General features: G+C 42.8%; 1 protein-coding gene across 3 annotated transcripts in view; it reads left to right on the forward strand.

The window, feature by feature from the left end:
* LOC115095977 (leucine-rich repeat protein SHOC-2-like) overlaps window positions 1-22,808 on the forward strand; it is a 101,774-nt gene that overhangs the window by 29,386 nt on the left and 49,580 nt on the right. For all 3 annotated transcript variants that reach the window (XM_029610370.1, XM_029610368.1, XM_029610369.1), the window contains exon 3: window positions 20,148-20,285. In XM_029610370.1, coding sequence (XP_029466230.1) covers window positions 20,148-20,285 — 138 coding nt within the window. The remainder of the gene's footprint in view (window positions 1-20,147; window positions 20,286-22,808) is intronic.

Consider the following 22,808-nt stretch of genomic DNA (forward strand, 5'->3'; position numbering starts at 1 on the left):
CATCTGTTGATCTTGTCTTAAATTCTTCATTAGTAAAACAAAGGCGACACCCATAAAAACTGATCAATAGGTAAATTCTCCTTTAAAGCCCTAGGATGACCGCTGTCAAACTTTAAAAAAAAGTGTTATCAGTGGTTTTTCAAAAAAGGGAAAAATGATTAAATAAATACAATTGTGAATTTAGAAATAGTAATATCCAGAAAGAGAAAATCTGCATGCATGGAAAAATTTCCTTTTAATTTCAGCAACATACTAATCACTATATAAAGCTGGCCTTATTTTTGAAGTGCCCAAAGCTAATCTTTCAGATCTAGTTAAATTTAAGAAAGAAGCGTCCGCACATTTTGTACCCTCAAACATCCTTCTTAAAAGAGCTTGATTTTTCTAATAGAAATTTAGTGTTAGTGTGTAAGCCAAAGGAATCTGCAGATTTGCCTCATTTGCAGCCTTTGTTTTCACTGCTTTGGTGGAAAAAAAAGAAATCTTTCAAAGATGTTGGCATGTGCTACGTGATTTATGTTTTGCTTTACACAGGGCTGTAATATCTGTGATAGTGCTGTTCATGTAATCTTACCTTCTGTGCAGATGAAAAGTCAGACTAATAATACTCTTAAAGGTCATTATCCCTGTGCGATAATTCAGTATGTGCCCAATCTGAGTGGTCAGCTAGTGCACTTATTAACTAAACATATTAAATTGCATCCGTTGACACATTGGAATTCCTCATATGTCATCTACTTGCTCAAGTATGCTTGTTCTCTTTTGTATATGGGAAAAAAACACATCCATTGAGGACCTGTATGTGCGAACACCGTAGGTGTATCAAAAATTTTAAAAGCTGGATGCGCCATTGGTAGAGTATTGAATACATTGTGGGGTGGCAATCGTTTTCACATTTATAAACTTAATGCAGTACAGCCATTTAAAATGAATGTTGACATTGAATGGACTGTGTTTTAATTGTGTATGGTTTGAACATTTTCATTAGTATAATTTTGTTTTGCATATACTTTATTTATTTAAGAGGTGTATGTTCCATTTTATCTGGCATCCTGTCCATATGAATCATACATGTGTTTTGCAAGGTCAGGTGGGTCTTGTACCCGACTGGCCAACGTAATATGGTGCCAGGCCTTTCCCTGACAAAGCCGGGGTGTTACAGTTGGGGGAAGCTGCGGTTGCCTGTATCTGGGCTCGTGCTGCAGGAGTGTAGGCAAGGGAGGGGGGGTGTGAGGAGGTTTATTTTCAAACCTCGGGATTCCTAAGGAGCCGATTGGTTCCCCTGTAGCCGGGGCAGTCAGGAGTGGGAGGAGTTGTGGGCGGATTCTGTTATTCGGCAGGCATTTGCTGCTTATCTGCCGTGCGCCTGGACGTCGATGCCCGCCCGGCCCTATGTTTTGGTTTCTGTTACGGTTTGGCTTTGCAGCTGGGGGGGGGTTTGAGCAGGTAGCCCGAGCCGATTGGGGGAGTATGCCATTGTTAAAGTGTCTGACTTGACAGGTGTCAGCTCAGTGGTTCCTAACTGAACAACTGGGTGCAGTTGTTGGTGCGACTCCTTGCTTGGGCGGTGGTCGACGTGGTCGGTCCCTTGCTCAGCGGCGGGAGTCGCGGGGGGCATGTTCGTGATGTGACTGCAATACAGGCTGGGATAGCCTCTGATTGCCCGTCTTGCTGGTCCTTGGCTGATGGGCGGGGAAGGGGGAATTGATTGTTACAGTGAGCTGGCTCGGGCTCCGGGATGTTTGTGAATAAAAGCTGCGGCCTGTTGATCCCAACGTGTTATGTGTATTTATTGGTTGTAAAGGGTCGGGCGTGGGCAGAAGCACCTGTCCTGGCTACCCATATTACGGGCATGCTTTTCCACAAAGACTTCAAAGTGAGCTACAACAAATCAATAATCGGATACAGTTACAATGAGAATCCAAAGTTTGGATACAGTAAACCAAGGCAGTGTCAGCAGCGCATTGGGCTTTCACGCAACCGTGCTCAAGAATGGGTATTTTGTCACATTTGGTAGAGTTGGGGGAAGGGCTGAAGCACACATTCATCCCAATGAGTAGATAGCTAACTGGAGTGAGGGTCAAAGAGGATTTTCAGTAGACTTAATATAACATGTTAGTTCTGTTTGTGGTTGTAACGAGTTTGGGATTGGCTATTGCCAAATGCTGCTTTGAACAGCCAGGTTTTCACTATTTTCCGAAATGTGAAGAGATCTGGGGAAGACCTGATGTAGGGAGGTGGGAAGTTCCAGATGGGTCAGTGCAGAGCTGTGCAGCTTCTTTTCTTGATTGCTGTGAGGCGCTTAGTTCTTGGGGATGGTGTCATGAGGTAGGCTTGATACAGCATAGTGGAATGGTTTTTAGGGAGTGTAGGAGCTGCAGAAGTAGGTAGGGATCAGATCTATGAGGGATTTGTAGGCCAGGATCAGGATCTTGAAGTTGGTGTGTTAAGTGTAGGCAGCCAGTATTAGCTTTTCAGGACTGTGAGAGAATTTGGTCAAATGTATATGCATTGATTATCATGCGGGCAGCAGTATTTTAAGTTGAGGGTGACAGTTTTGGATGTGGGGGTTTCTATATATAGTAGTGCAGTAGTCCAAGCATGAAACAACTGTGGCCCAAATAAGTTACGAACTCTGCTGCTAGGATCCTAACTAACACCAACAATAGAGAACTCATCACTCCCATCCTTCAGAACCTCCATTGGCTGCCCATCAAATTCAGAATCCTCTACAAAGCCCTCACGATAATTCACAAAACTATGCACAATCTCTCCCCCCCCCCCCCCCGGATCTAAGCATACAACTCCGTCCCTACACATCCTCCAGACCTGTTAGAAGAGCATATAAAGGCACCTTGTACGCCCCTCCAGCTTAAAATTCGCTAAGGAAACCTGCCTTATCAACAGCAGGTCCCCCACAATGGAACGACCTCCGCCAAGAACCATGCCCATTGACATTTAAAAAAACAAAACTCAAAACGTGGCTTTTCAGCCAAGCATTTACTTAAATATGACACTCGCTCGTGTCACGAAAGACAGGTCTATGCCCTTAATTACTTCCCTCTTTCTTCATCTCACCCTTGATCCAACCCAGAATGGAAATTTCTCTGAGCTTATCCCGTAAGTATTTTTCCACAAGTATAATCATCTCAGTCCGATCTGGACTTCAGTTTAATGTGCAATGTTCTGTTCCTTATATCTTTATTTTACACACCTGCTCTTATTCTCCCACTGATACTTAGTTGTTATGTTTTATGTAGTTAACGAATTAATGTATATATATCAGGTTGTATTTAAATACTAATATTTAGTCTCCTGTACCTCAGTTTTTTGTAATCTCTGTTCTATGTAATGCTCTCATGCGACAATCAGTTTCATTGTAAACCGGTGTGATTTTTGTATTTTTTACACGAACACCGGTATATAAAAGTTCAAAATAAATAAATAAAGCTGCTTTGGTTGCCATATGGGCCCTGGACCTTGGTGGTCAGTTTGGAGTCTAGAATGAAATCTGGGCTCCTAAACCTGAGAGCCGAGAGTGAGAATTGCTCATTTTTGGGAGAGGATGAATGGGGTCCTTTTTCCCCAATCCATAACATCTCTCTCTTGGCATTTTGCTTGAGTTCGTTCTTATATAGCCAGTTTGCAGTTTTCTATACAGTTTGGTTGAAGTGATTTGATTCTGATTTATGCCAATTAGGATTAGTAGTTGGATGTTATCAGCATAGCAAAAATGGGTGATGTGACTGTTTGTTTCTGATTAGTTTGCCTAAGGGGGCTAAGTAGATATTGAAGAGAGCGGGTGAGATGGAGGAGCTTTGCACTCCACCAGTAAGTAAGTGGAGTTTGGAGAAAGCTGCTCTGATGAAGATAGTTTGCGTGCGGTCTTGGAGAAAAGATGAGAACCTGGTGAATGCTGGTTTAGAATATGAAGAAGGCTGAGTTTGCCTGGTCCAGACAGAGTTTGGAGTTCATCAGCCAGGTTTAATAGTATGGTTTTGTTGCTGTAATGGAGTCTACAACCTGATGTATGGATCTAGGGCATGTGAAGTGAGCATATGATTGGTTAATTGGAGTAGTACCGCTTTTTCAGTGATTTTACTTCTCAAAGAATATTTGAGCCAGGTTGGTGGTAGTTCAGATCATTTGTGACCAGGCTTGTCTTCAGCATGAGTCTTATAATTGCTTTTTTTTTAGGGGCAGTTGGAGGTGGGCTTCTGCTAGGATGTGGAGCAATAATTAGTGCTCTGTTAGCCAGGAGGCACAGGGGTCTTCTGAGCAGGTAGTCTGTCTGAATGCGGTGAGCAGGGAATTGATGTCATCTGCTGAATAGTGGGCAAAAGGTGGTCTGGGAAAGTGGTGATATGGTCAGATTTTCTTGTGAAGAGCTTGGTTCAGGTTCTATCAATGGTACTTTTTCCATTTCAGTCCAGACATCCGCAGTCTTATCTATTAAAATAAAAAAAAATGCAGCTAGCTCATCATAGTGGGCTTTTATTGTTTGGTAATCAGTTACAGGGTTGGAGGAGTCCAAGAGTTCAAAGGTCTGGATAGTGTTCAGTGAGTTTTCTGCTTGGTTGGTTGTCTGCTGTAGTAAGTTCTTTTGGCAACTGTAACTGCCTTGCAGTAAGCTGTCTGATGTCTCTTGCATTCGTTCCTGCCAGACTGAGATTTCAGTTTCTGTTCGTTTTTTCTTCCTATTCTTTTTATATCCATCAGCAACTGTACGACCCATGAGGTTGATTTGGAGTTTTGTTTTGTGATGGTGTTCCATGGTGCAATCTTTCTGAATTTGGTACATCACTTGACATCAAGGGTAGTTGTAGATGGAATGTTCTTGTTTGTATATTGCGAGGAGAGCAGGAAGATTTTGAGTCAAGGTGAGCTGTTGGGCAGACACATTTAGTTGTCATTTCATGATTGTTTCTCTACTAGGGTTGGGTGTTTATCAAAAAGTACTAGATGGTGGGCAGTCCAGGAGATTTGGAAGATCTGTATAATTCTCCTGTGGGCTGTCAAATTTTTATAGTTGCATTGTGCGAGTAGTAACCTGCCTTATGGGTTGGTTCACTGATTAACTGGATTAGGCCTGAAGATTCTAATGAAGTTAAGAATTCCTGTGGGAATAACAATCAAATTATTAAAAAATAAAAAGTAAACTACATTCTTCCTAAAACCAACTACAGCAGGACAGTCCTACAGATGAGAAAAGAAGAAAATCAAAATTCAGCCTCAAAGACCTGAGAAATCAATCCAGAATTGACACCGGTTACCTCTTGGCACCCACGTTCAGTTTAAGATCTTGACATTGGGTTCACAAGGCCATACGTATTAAGGTATGGTCCTCTGTACCCAAAAGAGATTTTGCTCCCATCTGTTATCAACCATCCATTGTGTTCATTTATTTGTTCATTCTGTTTTTGGAGATACTTGTCTAATAAAAGCTCCAAGAAACTTACAATTCATCTGGGAAAATGCTTCTTGCAGTTCTGTCTTTTTGCAAATCTGTTGTAGGATAGCTGACAAAGCCTTTTCCGTCACCAGGCCTGTTTTGTGGAGTTTTCTCACCCATGAGAAACACAAAAATTCTGGATTATTTTGATTTTTAAGAAGCAGATCAGAGGATTATTTATTGCTGTTTATCTTTTGCAAGGATTTTTTGTTTGACTATAGTTGTTTTGAGTTTTCTTCTATACACAACCACATTTTGAGTCATTTGGGAAGCATAATTTTATTTCACATACATGTACATTTTTCATGAATTAGAGAATAAGAAATAATTTCATAGAGATGACATCTGTGAAGCTTTGCTCTCTAACTTCCTTTTGGGTATATAATTAAAACAAACGTGATGGCACTGACTTTGTGTTCATGATACTTTTTCAATTTATTTATCATTTTAGAGCCACTTTTTTCTGTTTTGTAATTTATTTGCTGCTTTTTTTTTTTTTTAAATTCAGGTATTATCTTACACTGCCAAAGAAAATGAAATCTGGGCATTATGTTCCATTTTTCAGTCTCTTCAACCACAAGAGAAAGCGTCAGTGAAAAGCTCATTTTACAAATTACAGTTGTTAGAGATTGAAAATCTTCAAGAAAAGTTTCAAAGTTGTTGTTTTTTTTTTTCTTTTGTAAGCAACAATAATCACTGGGTTGGACTATCGCAGTGTTGTTTGTATCTGTCTATCAGCTTCCACTCTGAATGTCTTGCAGTCGCTCCTATATTGTCTTCTCTGCATTGGCTACCAGTTATATGGTGCATTAAGTTTAAGATCTTAGTCTTAATTCATAGCGCTCTAAATGCTAAAAGACCACATTGCATTTCTTCTGCTTTAAAGATTTATTTTCTGCCTCATCTGCTGCAATGTTCCGACCAGAACTTTTGCAGGTTCGGCTTTTGTGAAAAGAGAGAGGGGATGTGCTGTGGCTGGTCCAACAATCTGGAATGCTTTACCTGATGACCATAGGGTAGACTCTCTGCGTAAAGGGACTCTCAGGCAAAAGCTGAAAGCGCTGAGGTAGATCTTTAAAAAGTAAGCCGGATTTTATAAGATACGCGTGTAGCTGCGCGTATCTTATAAAATCCGGGGTCGGCGCGCGCAAGGCTGCGCAAAATCGGCAGCCTGTGCGTGCCGAGCCGCGCTGCCTGCCTCCGTTCCCTCTGAGGCCGCTCCGAAATCGGAGCGGCCTCAGAGGGAACTTTACTTCAGTGTCCTCCCACCTTTCCCTCCCTTCCCCTATCTACCCCCACCCCCTAGCCCTACCTAAATCCCCCCTACCTTTGTTGTGCAAGTTACGCCTGCTTGAGGCAGGCGTAACTTGCGCGCGCCGCCTCAGCATCCCCCGGCACAGGCCGCACCCGGGGGACTCAGGACCGCCTTCCTGGACCGCCCCCTCCCACCCCTTTTTACGAAGCCCTGGGACTTAGGCGCATCCTGGGGCTTTGTGCGCGCCGGCAGCCTATGCAAAATAGGCTGCCAGCGCAGGGCTTTTAAGATCTACCCCACTGCTATTTACCCAGGCCTTTGGAAAACCTTAACTGCAATTGACCTTTTTCTGAGCAAGGCCCGCTGTAAACCTGTATTACCATTAGATTGCATTGTGTCTCGGTTTAATTTGGTGGTTGTGAGTTGCTGAATTGTGCATTTTTCTGCTGGATAGGCTATGTTGTCTGTCAGGTGACTTGTCAGTGTTGCCATATTTGGGTTTTATATGAATGTTATACTGCAACCTGCCTAGAATGGTGGCTAGAGTGGGAAATATTTTAAATAAAAACTAAATGTTATTTATTTAAATGGAATTTATAGTCTCATCCAAGAAAAACTTAATGGCAGAATACAATAAAAAAAACTATAAAATTGAGCTACAATGGTATTAATGCAAATAACAAAATAAAGGGAAACGATTAAAACCAAGCTATACAAATCTGCAAAAAAGCAACACAAAGCCAACCAAGAAAGATACGGGGAAAAGAACCAAGACTAGGCTTCATTTTGTGCCCCCCCCCCCCCCCCCCGCGGGAATTTCATTTTTCCTGTGGTTCAGGGTTTGTTTGTTTTTATTTTTATTTTTTTTTTAAGGGCCTCGATTTTCAGGTTAGGGCGTGCTAACTCGGAAATTAACTTTTTCTGAAATTTCGGAAAAAAATTAAATCGTTTTTCGGTTCTCCAGAACCATTTCAAATTAGGCAATATCGTTGGCATTGCCTAATTCGGGAAGAGCAATTGCATATCCCTGGTGTTGGTAGCTGGGAAGGCATTTTTAAAACCCCACAATTAGAACAGGTCTCAATGCAGTGAGGGTTTGCATATAAACCTTTTTTCCACCTCCACTTGGCAGGGTTAAGCACATGAAAATGAACACATTCAGGAAAGGTTGGAGAGTTCAAAGTCTGACAACAAGGGCAAACCTAGTACAGAGCTATATCGGGAATAGCTTTCTGTGCTACAGCTGGAGCAGGATTTGCCCTTACAGGTACAGAGTTTAAATCTGTTTAAAGCACATTGTGGCTGCATTAGCCATGGCTTTCAAGGGAGCTGGTTTGGTTGCAGAGCAAATTGGACAGGTTCTGTTAGAGGCATTTACATTTCTACCAGGTGGGATTAAGGGAACCACATCCTATATAGTCTGGAAATAGAGAATGTTTTTGGCTGGGCATTTGTCCTCCCAATAAGCTGGTGTCTGCAGTGCAGTCATATCGTCAGGAAGGGGGAGCTGTAGTTTGTATCTGGCTGAGGTGCAGCCCAGTAGCTGCAGCCATAGGGTTTATAGACTAACACTTTGAACACTCCCACAATTGAAAATTAAAGAAATGACATGCATGCATTCTAGATAGCGTGAAGGATTCTAAGTTTAGCAGGCAGGACCAACATAACAATGAAAAGATATTCCGGCCTTGGCCTCTTCATTCTGTCAGGGTTAGGGAGCACCCCTGGAGAAGGACTGCAGGGCTAGACTAACCCCTTCCCCTGCAGGTTGAGCCCTTGGGTTCTGGGGGCTGGTAGGACTTGTCTCCGGCAGAACCTCATGGTGCAGGTACAGACTGTGGATACAAGTACTGGCTGAGTACAGACTAGGGAAGGAACCAGGGACTGACAGAGAGCTGGTACAAGGTACTGAGGATAGGCAGGGCTGAACCAGGGACAAGGGCAAGGTCTGGCAAACAAAGAACTGGGCTAGAGGGTGCAAGACAGGACTGGACAAGGACTGGATTAGGCAAAACAGGTAACAATAAACAGGAAGACCCAACAGGGTAGAAAGCTGGCAGAGAAGGCTGTAAGGTAAAGAGGCCCAGATAGGCCACAAGGCAAGTCAGGAGGTCCAGGTAGGCTGTAAGACAGGATAACAAAGTAAGAGTGGCCAGGTCAGAGAGCTGAGGTGACCTAATGAAGAGGCACTGAGGCATTGAGTAGGCTGGGTTAAGCAGGGCTGATGCGTGGTGTGACCAGTGAGGAGGTAACTGGCAGAGCTGTGAGCTTGAGGGACTCCTGGTGGAAGGAAGGTTGTGCAGCTGAACCTTGGCATGGGGAGACTGTATAGTTAGCGAAACCGTGACAATATTATTTGCTGTACCACCCTTCAAATAATCGTGGCAGTACTCCTTAAATATCAATGAAAAATGTGATAAAATTCTGCAAGGAATAGAATCTTTGCTGTTGCAGCCAATACCCATCCAAAATGGGAGATTTTCCTGTTGTCCCCCATCAGGCACAGATGATGCTTTGCAGGATCTTCTGATGGTCATCTCAGAGTTTCTTTGAATCCTCCTGGACCCTCATCTCAAGTGATTTCAACATCCATGTGGTAACCGAAGTTGTTCTCCATAAACTGTATGGATTCCCTTGGATTAACCCAACTAACTGATAGACCAGCTCACATGACAGGCCACATGTATGATTTCTGCAATATCCCCACAAGAACTATCCATGAAAATGTGTAGACGATACAACTCCTGGTCAGACCATCATGGTGGAATTTGACCTACACTTACTGTTCCCTTGGTAAAAAAAAAAGAGGCCAGAGTTACAAATTTAGTCCAACCAGCAAATTGATCAGTTTAAATCCCTCCTACATAACCTTGGGAGCCTATTATTGCTGTACAGTTTTGTTTACCTTTGCGTTTCACTTTCTTTAGGGAGCTGGCAGGAAGCAAATGGCTCCTTCCACCTAGCCTGACATGGGGCTGCTGGGGGCTCAAAAGCCAGTTACAAGCTGTTATCACTCAAATTCTCCACTGAGCTAAGCTGTGGGTTGCTTGCTTAGCAATCTGCATTGCCTGTGACTGTAAGGATTAAACTTTGGGACTCTTACCAGCACTGCCTGATAAGCAGGGTTCTTCTGCAGACCCTTCAGCCTGTATCCTTGTAGACCTTGGGATCTGGGTGTCTTAGTCCTGTTCACTGTGATAGCACTTCTGAGCTGGAGAGCCAAAAGCCAGCCCAGACCAGGGCAGCGGGTTCGCTGACTAAGGTGATGAAGCCTTTGGAGGATCCACCCCTTAGTGAGCCCTCAAAGGAGCCCAGGCTCTTTAATGAACAAGACTTGACTTCGCTTGTTTATATATTTATGGTGGCAAATCTATGAATAGGGTTTTTTAGTAGACTTAGGTAATTTTCAAAAGGAGTTGCACGTGTAAATGTAACATTGTAGCAATTTTCAAGTCATTTACCTGTGTTAAGTGCACTTATGTGGGTAAATCCTATGGACAATTCAATGGCATATACTGTAGCAATTTTCAAAAGCCCATTACATGGGTAAAGTGCATTTACATTTGTAAAACCCAATTTAAGTGTGTAAATGCTTTTGAAAATCAGGCCCTTAGGGAGTTAATATGGAAATAGGGAACAGAATCTCTTTTAATATGAGGAAAGGGTGATATGGGGATCTTTTTCTGTTCATGAGTTTAATCAGAGAGGTTATTTTCCTAAAAAGTGATAATTATTTCACTTACGCACCCAGGTCAGGCCCAGTAATAGGTGCCCAGGCAGAAGATCCTTTTAAATACTAGATCTATACATGCTGAAGATTCAGCAATTTAGTATCATTCAATAAATCTACTTGTAGGAACAGTGCTTCAAGCAGTGAGAGATTACCCAGTTAACTTCCTTAATTTTAATGGATTGATGATGGATTGAATGCAACTCCCTACATGCATAGAAAAATGAGTAGCCTGGGGGACATGCTTGGTGAAGACATAGGATTTACCTCTCCTTTAGCTATGTCTCTGAGAAAAAGCAATTGAAAATTGTATGACATAAGAGAAAACTAGAGCATTTTCTTCTGATTTATAGACCACTGGTGGAGGCCAAGGAATTAATGACCAGTTATGCCATAACAGCCGATGACCTGATAATGTTAGGTGATTTTAATACACATGAAGAGAAGCCAACTAGGGCAGCTGCCATTAGCTTTCTAACCATGATGGCAGAGCTTTGTCTTGTCTCAGTTGGTCAAAATGCCAACTCACAGAGCAGGTTATATATTGGACTTGATTTGTGTATCTGAACGATCCTTGATTAACCCTGACTCTGTGTCTGTTACCTCTGCTTTTTTGTGGACTGATCATTATTTGATTAAATTTACCCTCAATAAGCTTACATCATTGATTAATAGGTCAGAGAAAGCACTGTCTTAGGAATCGTGCTCAAATTATTTTAGAAACTTTGACCAAAACCATTTCCCAATTTCCTGGTTCTGTTGACTTATCATTAGTCGCGGAGGTAGATTTATGCAATATTATGTTATCCACAGTCTTTAACAAATATCACCGCTCAAAGTTAAACACTGTAGACCAGAAACATTTCAATCCTGGTTTTATCCTGGTCTTAGAATTTTAAAGAGGCAAGTCAGACACTTTAACTAAATGGTAGAAGCAGAAATCCACTCAAAATAAGAAAATAAATTTTAAGATTGCCTTGGATAGATATCTATCTGAGATTAAAAAGGCACAAAGAGGACCAAACTAAAGAGAGTAAACAAATTCTTTGCTTCCATGTTTACTAATGAGGATGTTGGGGAGATACCAGTTCCGGAGATGGTTTTCAGGGGTGATGAGTCAGACGAACTGAACGAAATCACTGTGAACCTGGAAGATGTAGTAGGCCAGATTGAAAAACTAAAGAGTAGCAAATCACCTGGACCGGATGGTATGCATCCTAGGGTACTGAAGGAACTAAAAAATGAAATTTCTGATCTATTAGTTAAAATTTGTAACCTATCATTAAAATCATCCATTGTACCCGAAGACTGGAGGGTGGCCAATGTAACCCCAATATTTAAAAAAGGCTCCAGGGATGATCCTGGTAACTATATAGACCAGTGAGCCTGACATCAATGCTGGGAAAAATAGTGGAAACTATTCTCAAGATCAAAATTGTAGAGTATATAGAAAGACATGGTTTAATGGAACGCCGTCAACATGGATTTACCCAAGGGAAGTCTTGCCTAACAAATCTGCTTCATTTTTTTTGACAGGGTTAATAAACGTGGATAAAAGTGAACCGGAAGATGTAGAGTATTTGGATTTTCAGAAGGCGTTTGACAAAGTCCCTCATGAGAGGCTTCTAAGAAAACTAAAAAGTCATGGGATAGGAGGCAATGTCCTTTCGTGGATTACAAACTGGTTAAAAGATAGGAAACAGAGAGTAGGATTAAATGGTCAATTTTCTCAGTGGAAAAGGGTAAACAGTGGAGTGCCTCAGGGATCTGTACTTGGACCGGTGCGTTTCAATATATATATATAAATGATCAGGAAAGGAATAAGACGAGTGAGGTTATCAAATTTGCGGATGATACAAAATTATTCAGAGTAGTTAAATCACAAGTGGATTTTGATACATTACAGGAGAACCTTGCAAGACTGGAAGATTGGGCATCCAAATGGCAGATGAAATTGAATGTGGACAAGTGCAAGGTGTTGCATATAGGGAAAAATAACCCTTGCTATAGTTACACGATGTTAGGTTCCTTATTAGGAGCTACCAACCAGGAAAAAGATCTAGGCATAATAGTGGATAATACTTTAAAATCGTCAGCTCAGTGTGCTGCAGCAGTCAAAAAAGCAAACAATGTTAGGAATTATTAGGAAGGGAATGGTTAATAAAACGGAAAATGTCATAATGCCTCTGTATCACTCCATAGTGACGGACCCAAAAAACAAATCGGAAGCCGATCCAGCGAGCTGTGTAGCAGTGACGACAAAGAGAATCGGATAAAAGCAAGCCCTTTATTAAACCGCCCGACTCTGGCCGAGTTTCGCTCCTTTGCACAGAGCTGCCTCAGGGGCAACTAAAAATGAGCATATAAATAATTAATACACATATATATGAAAAAAATGCATACATACATAAAAATAGACATATATTGATTTGATTTATGTTATAAAATCATCGTGTTATAAATAACATAAAAACAAATTAAAAACATATATATGTGTTAAGACTTATGGATACAATAACTTAAAAAACAATATGCATATATGTAAACATAAAATTCTTATGAGCTGATTATAGTATATGGAGGAGTGAAAAAGTGAAACAATGGAAAAAATGCAAAGGTGGTGACCTTGTGTCATATGTAGCATATAGAAAGATGAATACCATGGAGTCAATAATGGTTCAAAAATGAACATATTCTGTGAAATTTCAATAATAAGGTCATAATATATTAAATGCTTACTTCATTCAAACAGGACTTGGAATAGTCTATGTGGAAATTATCGTATTGATTGTCCTAAATGTACAAAAACAAACAAATCAAATGAAAGAATACAAAAATAAAAACAAATACAAAAATCAATAAAACTAATGAGAAAATGTCAAATGATATAAAACAAAAAATGGAAATAATTATCTGAAGAATAATGAAAAACAAAAATAAAAAATGAAAAATGATTATTGGTATGACTGAGAGAGTCTACCTACAGCGAGAATGATTTCACTCCAAAACAAATCGACTTTCACTTGTCCACATAGCTGTGCTATGCGGTGTCAACATTGAAAACAGATGAATTCGATGTATGTTCACTGTGATGAAAAAAAGATATGCAATAATAGTTATTTGTATAAATGACTTATATATATTTTTATTTAGTGATCTTAATGAAAATGACAAAGAGATATGAACGGCTTATTCAAGTTTACTGACTGTGCTTAAACAGCTGTGGTTAAAGCGAGTGCTCCGTTTTTAAACGCCGATCCAGAGTGAATTCGGTACTTACAGAATAGTATGAAGCCATTTATACAAATAACTATTATTGCATATCTTTTTTTCATCACAGTGAACATACATCGAATTCATCTGTTTTCAATGTTGACACCGCATAGCACAGCTATGTGGACAAGTGAAAGTCGATTTGTTTTGGAGTGAAATCATTCTCGCTGTAGGTAGACTCAGTCATACCAATAATCATTTTTCATTTTTGTTTTTCATTATTCTTCAGATAATTATTTCCATTTTTTGTTTTATATCATTTGACATTTTCTCATTAGTTTTATTGATTTTTGTATTTGTTTTTATTTTTGTATTCTTTCATTTGATTTGTTTGTTTTTGTACATTTAGGACAATCAATACGATAATTTCCACATAGACTATTCCAAGTCCTGTTTGAATGAAGTAAGCATTTAATATATTATGATCTTATTATTGAAATTTCACAGAATATGTTCATTTTTGAACCATTATTGACTCCATGGTATTCATCTTTCTATATGCTACATATGACACAAGGTCACCACCTTTGCATTTTTTCCATTGTTTCACTTTTTCACTCCTCCATATACTATAATCAGCTCATAAGAATTTTATGTTTACATATATGCATGTTGTTTTTTAAGTTATTGTATCCATAAGTCTTAACACATATATGTTTTTAATTTGTTTTTATGTTATTTATAACACGATGATTTTATAACATAAATCAAATCAATATGTCTATTTTTATGTATGTATGCATTTTTTTCATATATATGTGTATTAATTATTTATATGCTCATTTTTAGTTGCCCCTGAGGCAGCTCTGTGCAAAGGAGCGAAACTCGGCCAGAGTCGGGCGGTTTAATAAAGGGCTTGCTTTTATCCGATTCTCTTTGTCGTCACTGCTACATCACTCCATAGTGAGACCGCACCTTGAATACTGTGTACAATTCTGGTCGCCGCATCTAAAAAAAAATAATTGCGATGGAGAAGGTACAGAGAAGGGCATCCAAAATGATAAAAGGGATGGAACAGCTCCCCTTTGAGGAAAGGCTGAAGAAGTTAGGGCTGTTCAGCTTGGAGAAGAGACAGCTGAGGGGGGATATGATAGAGGTCTTTAAGATCATGAGAGGTCTTCAACGAGTAGATGTGACTCGGTTATTTACACTTTCGAATAATAGAAGGACTAGGGGGCATTCCATGAAGTTAGCAAGTAGCACATTTAAGACAAATCGGAGAAAATTCTTTTTCACTCAACGCACAATAAAATTCTGGAATTTGTTGCCAGCGGATGTGGTTAGTGCAGTTAGTGTAGCTGGGTTCAAAAAAGGTTTGGATAAGTTCCTGGAGGAGAAGTCCATTAACTGCTATTAATCACGTTTACTTGGGGAATAGCCACAGCTATTAATTGCATCAGTAGCATGGGATCTTCTTAGTTTTTGGGTACTTGCCAGGGTCTTATGGCCTGGATTGGCCACTGTTGGAAACAGGATGCTGGGCTTGATGGACCCTTGGTCTGACCCAGTATGGCAATTTCTTATGTTCTTAAAAGTTATTACAGGTGATTTTCAGATTCTCTAGTGAGTCCAAAGAGCCAGGCATGAATGTGTTACAGCACTCCGTGGAAGACTTAGTCTGAATATCAGTTATTCTTTTTTCTCAAAATAGGAGACAGAGTTTCCAGAGTCTGATTTGGGGAAGGATGAGGTAGGCAGCACCAGAATCTCCCATCCCGGCGAGGCTGCGGTGGGGATGAGGGTGTCCCGGTGTGGCTGCAGCAGATTTAGTCCTCCCCCGCCCTCTTACTTAAGAGAAGATTCCCTGATTTAGTCTAGGGGCGGTCCGGAGTGCCCCCTAGCTCTGGGCCTACCACCTTACCTGGCAGATCGATTGGTGCCGGCCTAAGTCTGAGAACTCCTTGCTCTTCTTCCAAAGAAGAGCTGCTGCGACTACCTTCCCCAGCAGGGTTGAGACTGGAGCGTACAAGGGAAACATCTTATCGTTATCGGGCTCCCTCGCTCTGGAGTTCTTTAGCACTTGATAGTAAGAAGGAGACCAATCACCTGAAGCTCAGGAAGCTGGTAAAATCCTGGATGTTCGCTCAGATATTTGATAATTCGGTGATACTGGGGTTGAGAGCATTGCATATTCAAGAATAATGGGGAGAGGGACAAGTTTGGAAAAGCCGATCCCTGTGCTGGACTTAGCTGCAGTTATCTTTTATGTATTGTGGAATGAATGTTTCATCCGTCTTTCATATGTTTATGAAATTATGTATGTGGTGTGTTTTGTTTTTTGTAAACTGCTTAAATCTTTTTATCAGGTACAAATAAACATAAACACATCCCACCGCAGTCACAATATTAGTTGACGCCTGGAAGAAAGACCAGAGTTAGAGCCAAGAGCATTACTATTACCCGCTGAAAGTCTGCCTGAACCCAAAGCCCGTGCTGTGGTCAGTTCCTCGGTGAGAATGGCACAAGGCAGCGTTGCAGTCTGACCTCCCAGACATCTGCAGACAACACCAGACGTGCTACTGCAGTGCTATTACTGAGGCCGAGGAAAAACAATAGACTGAGCAAAAAAAAAAAAAAAAAAATCCTCTCGATTGGGAGCAATGCCCGTCGCCCAGCTTCCCAGCATTAGCCGCACAATCGTGCTGCAGCAGCTCAGCAAACTTCCTCTAACAAAATCATCCTGAAAGAAGCAGGCACACTGGAAGTGAACCAGCGTACTCCCTCCCACAGACTCGCCACGTTGCTCTCCTGGCCAAAAGGATATTGACCTTCCTGTTCTACAACCTCAAAGCGTCAACCTGCCATGAGGACCCCCTACCCCTCCTGGGCAGTTAACTGCACACAAGGATTATGTTAAAAAACAAGTCCAGGCTGCTTGCTCATTTCAAGCCTGTGTTTGGACACCTACCAAACGTCCTAAAGAAGGCAACAGACTCGTCCTTAAAAGTCCAGCCTTGACATGATCTCAGCAACCTCTTTTTCCAGCCTCACCTTACCTTACCTAGGGTGGATCGTTGAAAACGAGATGCTGAGAAGGCTTTTCTGACTTTCTCCAAAACTGCAAATGCCCTTGACTCTCTCTCTCCACTGCCGCTTCAGCTCTCGGTGGATGAAGGGTTCCTGGGTGTGGGTTGCGGGCAGGCAGCCCCGCGTGTACGCCTCAGTCTCTATCTGCAGCGGTCGCCGCGGTCACGCCATGACCGAATCCTGCAAACCCGACCCAGCTGTGGGATCAATGGGACAGGGGTTTGGGAGCCCTTGGCTTTAAAGGGCAAGGCATCTGAAAACAAAAGCCATGCAGAAGGGGGGAGTTTAAAAATACTCCTCGTTCCTGCCCATGTAGGTTCATTAGTTAGTGATATTTTAAAAGAACTGGTGACGGCTAATTGAATGACAGTGTGGAGGTGGGTGCGCTGCTTTGGAATATGTGAGGACTAATGAACATCAGGACCTGAATTTCTGTGTGGGCATCTCTGGCATAGGGGAGGGAGATGTAGCTGACCAGGAAGGCATCGTTTATTGTATATGTTTGGTTCTTGGAAGCTGACAGGCAAGTGTTTTGTGGGCATCCCTATGGCAGAGAGCGATATGTGTGTGTGTGTGTGTGCACCCGAGTTTGCATGGCAGGGGTGAGGTGGTGTGGGTAGTTAGGATTTACAGGGTAGCGGAGGCTGGGGGTGTGAAGGGCTGGGCGGCAGTGTTTTGGAAAGAGGGGTGGATGAGTGGCCAGGGAGAGGAGCGTGGCAGGAAAGCTGGGGGTGCAGGAGGGAACAGAGTGCAGCTGTGTGGGAGACGTGCTGTGTGTCTGACTGTGGTGTTTGGTGGCTGTGAGACTCGGGCCAGGTTTGTGTCTGCACACGCGTGTGCGGTGGTGAAAGGGCCAGCTGTGGATGCCTGGCTCGGAGTGGAGTTCGTTATCAGTAGGTGAGAGAGAGGGGCATTTGGGTGTGTTCAGAGAGCCTGGTGTAAAGTAGCTGAGGGGTGTGTGTGTGTGTGTGTGTGTGCGCGCTATGGGCTGTGGTGTTATAAGTGGATAAGGCTGAGTAGAACAGCTGGGTGTGCGTGGCCGTGGATCTCTTTGAGACGGGAGTGGGAACTGTATGTAATCTTTGGATAGAGCAGAGAGCCCCCAGGGAAATATTCCCCATTGCTCCTCCGTGATTCCTGTCAGTGTTTTGAGGATGAGGTACTTCCAGATTCCTTATCGTACAATATATAGTGTAATGAGGAACCCAATTTATCAAAAATACATTACGTATTAATGTGAGTACCCTGACACAGACAAATTTGAGCGGGCCGGTTTGTGCACATGATGTATAGGCCAGTGCTGTCAGCAGCCCTTCTGGACATACCCTGGCGCCGCTGTTTGTTGCGCTGAACAGGAGGAAGCTGGTGCATGCATGAGTGCTTTACCCGTGCGCTGTGCGGCAGTAGACCCTCCGCATCCTTCCTCTCTGTGAAGGACTGAGCACATGCACCCTTCTGCTTCCAGCGACAGACAGACATCACCAGGCCAAGCCATCGCAAGGGCATTATTATTTATTTTATGTATTTATTACAAGTTGAGTGTTTTACCAGTTATAGTAGATTCCAGTTCTAAGTGGTTTCAAACAAAAACCTACACAATAAGCTCACATACAGGCAGGTGCAGAATAAGTGGAGATTGTTTATAACTTGTACCTGTGCTTCCCCACAATCTTCTCGCCTTTTAAAGCTTGGGTCTGATCCGTCCTGTGTCCATAGGAAAAATGTCTAGCACATCTGGGGCTAAGGGCACAATCTTGGAATAAAGAATGTTTTTCAGAGCAAATATTTGCTGTGTCTTGTTCCGCTTACGGCAGTGCTCTCTACAACTTTACACTTCTGTATTAAAAAAAAAAAAAAAAAAAGCTTGAGGGTATTTTTCCCCTTTCCCTAGTTGCATGGTGATTCCTAGAGTTTGCTTTCTTAATTTAAACATTTTTGTATAGCACGTGGTTTGCTGTGATGAACATAACAAATGTGAATCTTCTCTGCAGCTCTTTGGCAGTTGCTGAGTGGATCAGGAATAAATCCAGTTCAGTATTCTTTCCAAATCCTAGCTGGCTTGTGTGGTCCTAGCTGAACCAATCTAAGCTATTTACATATGTTAAGTACATGCAGGCCGATACAGTACAGTGCGCTCCGTTGGAGCGCACTGTTAACCTGTCCTTGGACGCGCGTTTTCCCTTACCCCTTATTCAGTAAGGGGCGGAAAACGCGCGTCCAACCCGCCGAACCTAATAGGGCCCTCAACATGCAAATGCATGTTGAGGGCCCTATTAGGTATTCACGCGCGATTCAGAAAGTAAAATGTGCAGCCAAGCTGCACATTTCACTCTAAGAAATTAGCGCCTACCCAAAGGTAGGCGCTAATTTCTTCTGGCACCAGGAAAGTGCACAGAAAAGCAGTAAAAACTGCTTCTCTGTGCACCCTCAGACTTAATATCATGGCGATATTAAGTCTGAGGTCCCGAAGAGTAAAAAAAAAGTTTAAAAAAAAAAAAAAATGGAAGTCGGCCAGCGGCTGTCGGGTCGAAAACCGGACGCTCAATTTTGCTGGCGTCCGGTTTCTGAGCCCGTGGTTGTCAGCGGGCTCGAGAACAGACGCCGGCAAAATTGAGCGTCGGCTGTCAAACCCGCTGACAGCCGCCGCTTCTGTCAAAAAGGAGGCGCTAGGGACGCGCTAGTATCCCTAGTGCCTCCTTTTGCCCGTTTTTACCGCCGGGCCTAATTTAAATACTGAATCGCGTGCACCGGCGAGTGGCTGGTGCGCGCGCCGGGAGTCGCCCGCTCTCCCGCGGACTTTACTGAATCGGCCTGATGGTGTGTACATGCTAAAGCATTTCAGAGTGGTGTTTTGGTTGCAAAATGTGTTACTTGGCTGTGTGCACCCTTGTATCACTCATTGTGTGGGTTGTTATATTCGTGTTGCTCATTAACATTGGTATTAGGGTTGCCAACTTTTCCATAGACCAGGACTGGACACTTGAGGACGAGGGTGGGGGACTGAATGGTATCCCCTCATTTGCATGGTTTTAGATCCTGCCTAAACAGTGTATCTATGTATCGGCAGAGCCACTGGGAGCTGAGGGCTGTGCGGTGCACCACCTCCTCTCCCTATACTGTGCAATCACAGCATGAGAAAGGAGGCAGGGATACAGCACAGCTCTCCTCAAATAGGCTCCGACCTGCCTTTCGCTTTCTATAACTAAGAGGCTGTGAGAAAAAGGAAGAACCTCCTGCAAAACCAGACATTTAGTGTCCGGTCAGTTCTTCTGACTGGACCCTGTACAGAATGCCTGAAAACCTGGCTCTCCAGTCCAGAACTGGACAGCTGGCAATCCTATTTGGTACTTTACAAATCCCAGTTATATTATTGTCTGTCTGTCTGAACCTCCTCCCCACTCCCCTTCCAGGTGACCTGTGTAACCTCATAACGCTGGACGTAGCCCACAATCAGCTTGAACACCTTCCAAAAGAGATAGGAAATTGTACCCAGATCACCAACCTGGACCTGCAGCACAACGAGCTTCTGGACCTCCCAGAATCCATAGGTAAGAGACACTTTCTCCTTAACTGTTGAGCCGAATGTCTTGGTTTCATAACACGGCAGGTGTGAGGTTCCTCAGAAGAGAGAGGTAGCCATGTGTCTGTTCCTGGTCTGGGAAGCGTCTGCAGCAGGAGATGCTGGGTTTGCACTGGGCAACTTGCATGGCTTCAGTCTTGTCTCCTTTTATACTTGCCACCAGTGCTCAGCACCACGGAGTTGCAGGGAATCAAAGAGGCTACAAATGCAGAGGCAGTGGTGGTGTTCAGTCTGGATCTTGGCAGGATGCCCCCTCCCATACGAGCAGAACTTGAATATATCTCTCTAGAATAAGGAGCTGTTCAGGAGAGGAGAGGGCAGTTAATCCACTGAAACGATCTGTCCCTCCTTCGGTTGTGGTAGTTCCAGAAACTCGCACAGGGCTGAGCTGAGCATTTTGTCCCAAGTAATTAAACTCACATTGAACAGATGGCAGGATAAAACAAACGCTGTTTAAGTAAACACTGCCAATGTGGTTTCAGCTTTATGCTGCCTACTGCAGGGTAGTGTTTAAAAATAAGAAAAAAGAAATGTTTGGAATTACATCTAATGCCCACAAGCTTCCAGATTGGGAGGTTTGGGAGTCGGTGCTACCGAAGTTCTGGCTAAATTCAGTGATTTACTCAATTTATAAAGAGGAGCTTTATACTAGCGTGAATACACAAAAATAAAAAGCTAAACTATCCCCCAGTATCTATATAACATGATGCCCTTCTCCAAGGCCAGTACACAACAAATGGCATCACAAATGGTTTACTGTGGTGACTTCATCCCATAATTCCAGGAACTGCACAATTGTGCACTTATTGCCCATTGTTATCAATTATATTTGCTTGTGTCTGTGTGACGGCATGTAAGAGTGAGAGTCTGTGTGTGTGTGTGTCTGTGTGTGTGACGGCATGTAAGAGTGAGAGCCTGTGTGTGTGTCTGTGTGTGTGACGGCATGTAAGAGTGAGAGCCTGTGTGTGTGTCTGTGTGTGTGACGGCATGTAAGAGTGAGAGCCTGTGTGTGTGACGGCATGTAAGAGTGAGAGCCTGTGTGTGTGACGGCATGTAAGAGTGAGAGCCTGTGTGTGTGACGGCATGTAAGAGTGAGAGCCTGTGTGTGTGTCTGTGTGTGTGTGACGGCATGTAAGAGTGAGAGCCTGTGTGTGTGTGTGTGTCGGCATGTAAGAGTGAGAGCCTGTGTGTGTGTGTCGGCATGTAAGAGTGAGAGCCTGTGTGTGTGTGTCGGCATGTAAGAGCCTGTGTGTGTATGTGTCGGCATGTGAGAGCCTGTGTGTGTGTGTGTCGGCATGTGAGAGCCTGTGTGTGTGTGTGTCGGCATGTGAGTGAGAGCGCGTGTGTGTGTGTCGGCATGTGAGAGCGAGAGCCTGTGTGTGTGTGTGTGTCGGCATGTGAGAGTGAGAGCCTGTGTGTGTGTGTCGGCATGTGAGAGTGAGAGCCTGTGTGTGTGTGTGTGTCGGCATGTGAGAGTGAGAGCCTGTGTGTGTGTGTCGGCATGTGAGAGTGAGAGCCTGTGTGTGTGTGTGTGTGTGTGAGATAGGAAGAATGGATGCTGCAGGTAGATTCCAACCTGCTAGCAGCTGAAATGAGGGCCTGATGCTGCCGGTAGATCCCATCCAAAGAAGATCTGGAGACGCCTGTGGGTTTGTCTGAGAGGGGAGTGTATGTGTGTATATTTGAGAGAGAGGGGAGAAAATTTGTGCATCCCTCTCCCACTAATCCATGACAATCTCAGGGTGACTGGAAATCAAAGTTCCTGGTTATGGAGAGTGTGAATTTTTAAAATCCTTTTTAGTTTTATTTTTCAGGTGTTTGTTTCTTCTTTTTTCAAATTTTGTTGGTGTTGGGACATTTAAAAAAAAAAAAAAATACTTGTATGAGTTTTTTTAATTATTTGGTCTTCTATTCATCAGCTTTTTTTGAAATATTGTTTTTAGTATTATGATTATGTATTTATTTCTTGATTGTTATTGTTTGAGGAATGGTGATGGTTCTGTTTTTTCATTGTTGCACTGCATAGAGTGTCAATCTGGCTTTTTACACTTTCCAGTTCAGTTTTTGTCTGCACATTTGTATTTCTACTTTATGGTTGCTCTATTCTATATTTGGTCAGGGTCTGTTTATGTTCTGCATGTGTGATGGAGAATGAGGTATTAGTGTTTTAGGGCTTTCGGAGGGTCACTTTAACTGTTCTCACAGGGCAGCAAAAAAGCTAGTTCCAGCACTGTTGGGAGGGAGCGTGAAGAGCACTGGGACCTCCCAGATGAAGGCTGCCACATAAGCAGTCAGTCTGATGTATTGTTGGGGCTTAATTGTAGAAGTAATTGCTCTGAAGGATTCAGAAATGCCCTGTGACTAATCTTTGAGGGCAGTCGCTTTATGCAGTGGTTAGAAGTCTGCTGTCATCTGTTCCTCTGTCTGGGTTTATTGTCTCATGTTTGTCACTAATCCTGTGGCAAGAAGGATCAGTAGAAAGCGGCAGGAG

Source organism: Rhinatrema bivittatum, chromosome 7 (genome assembly GCF_901001135.1).
Source record: "Rhinatrema bivittatum chromosome 7, aRhiBiv1.1, whole genome shotgun sequence".
In the NCBI taxonomy this organism is placed as follows: Eukaryota; Metazoa; Chordata; class Amphibia; order Gymnophiona; family Rhinatrematidae; genus Rhinatrema; species Rhinatrema bivittatum.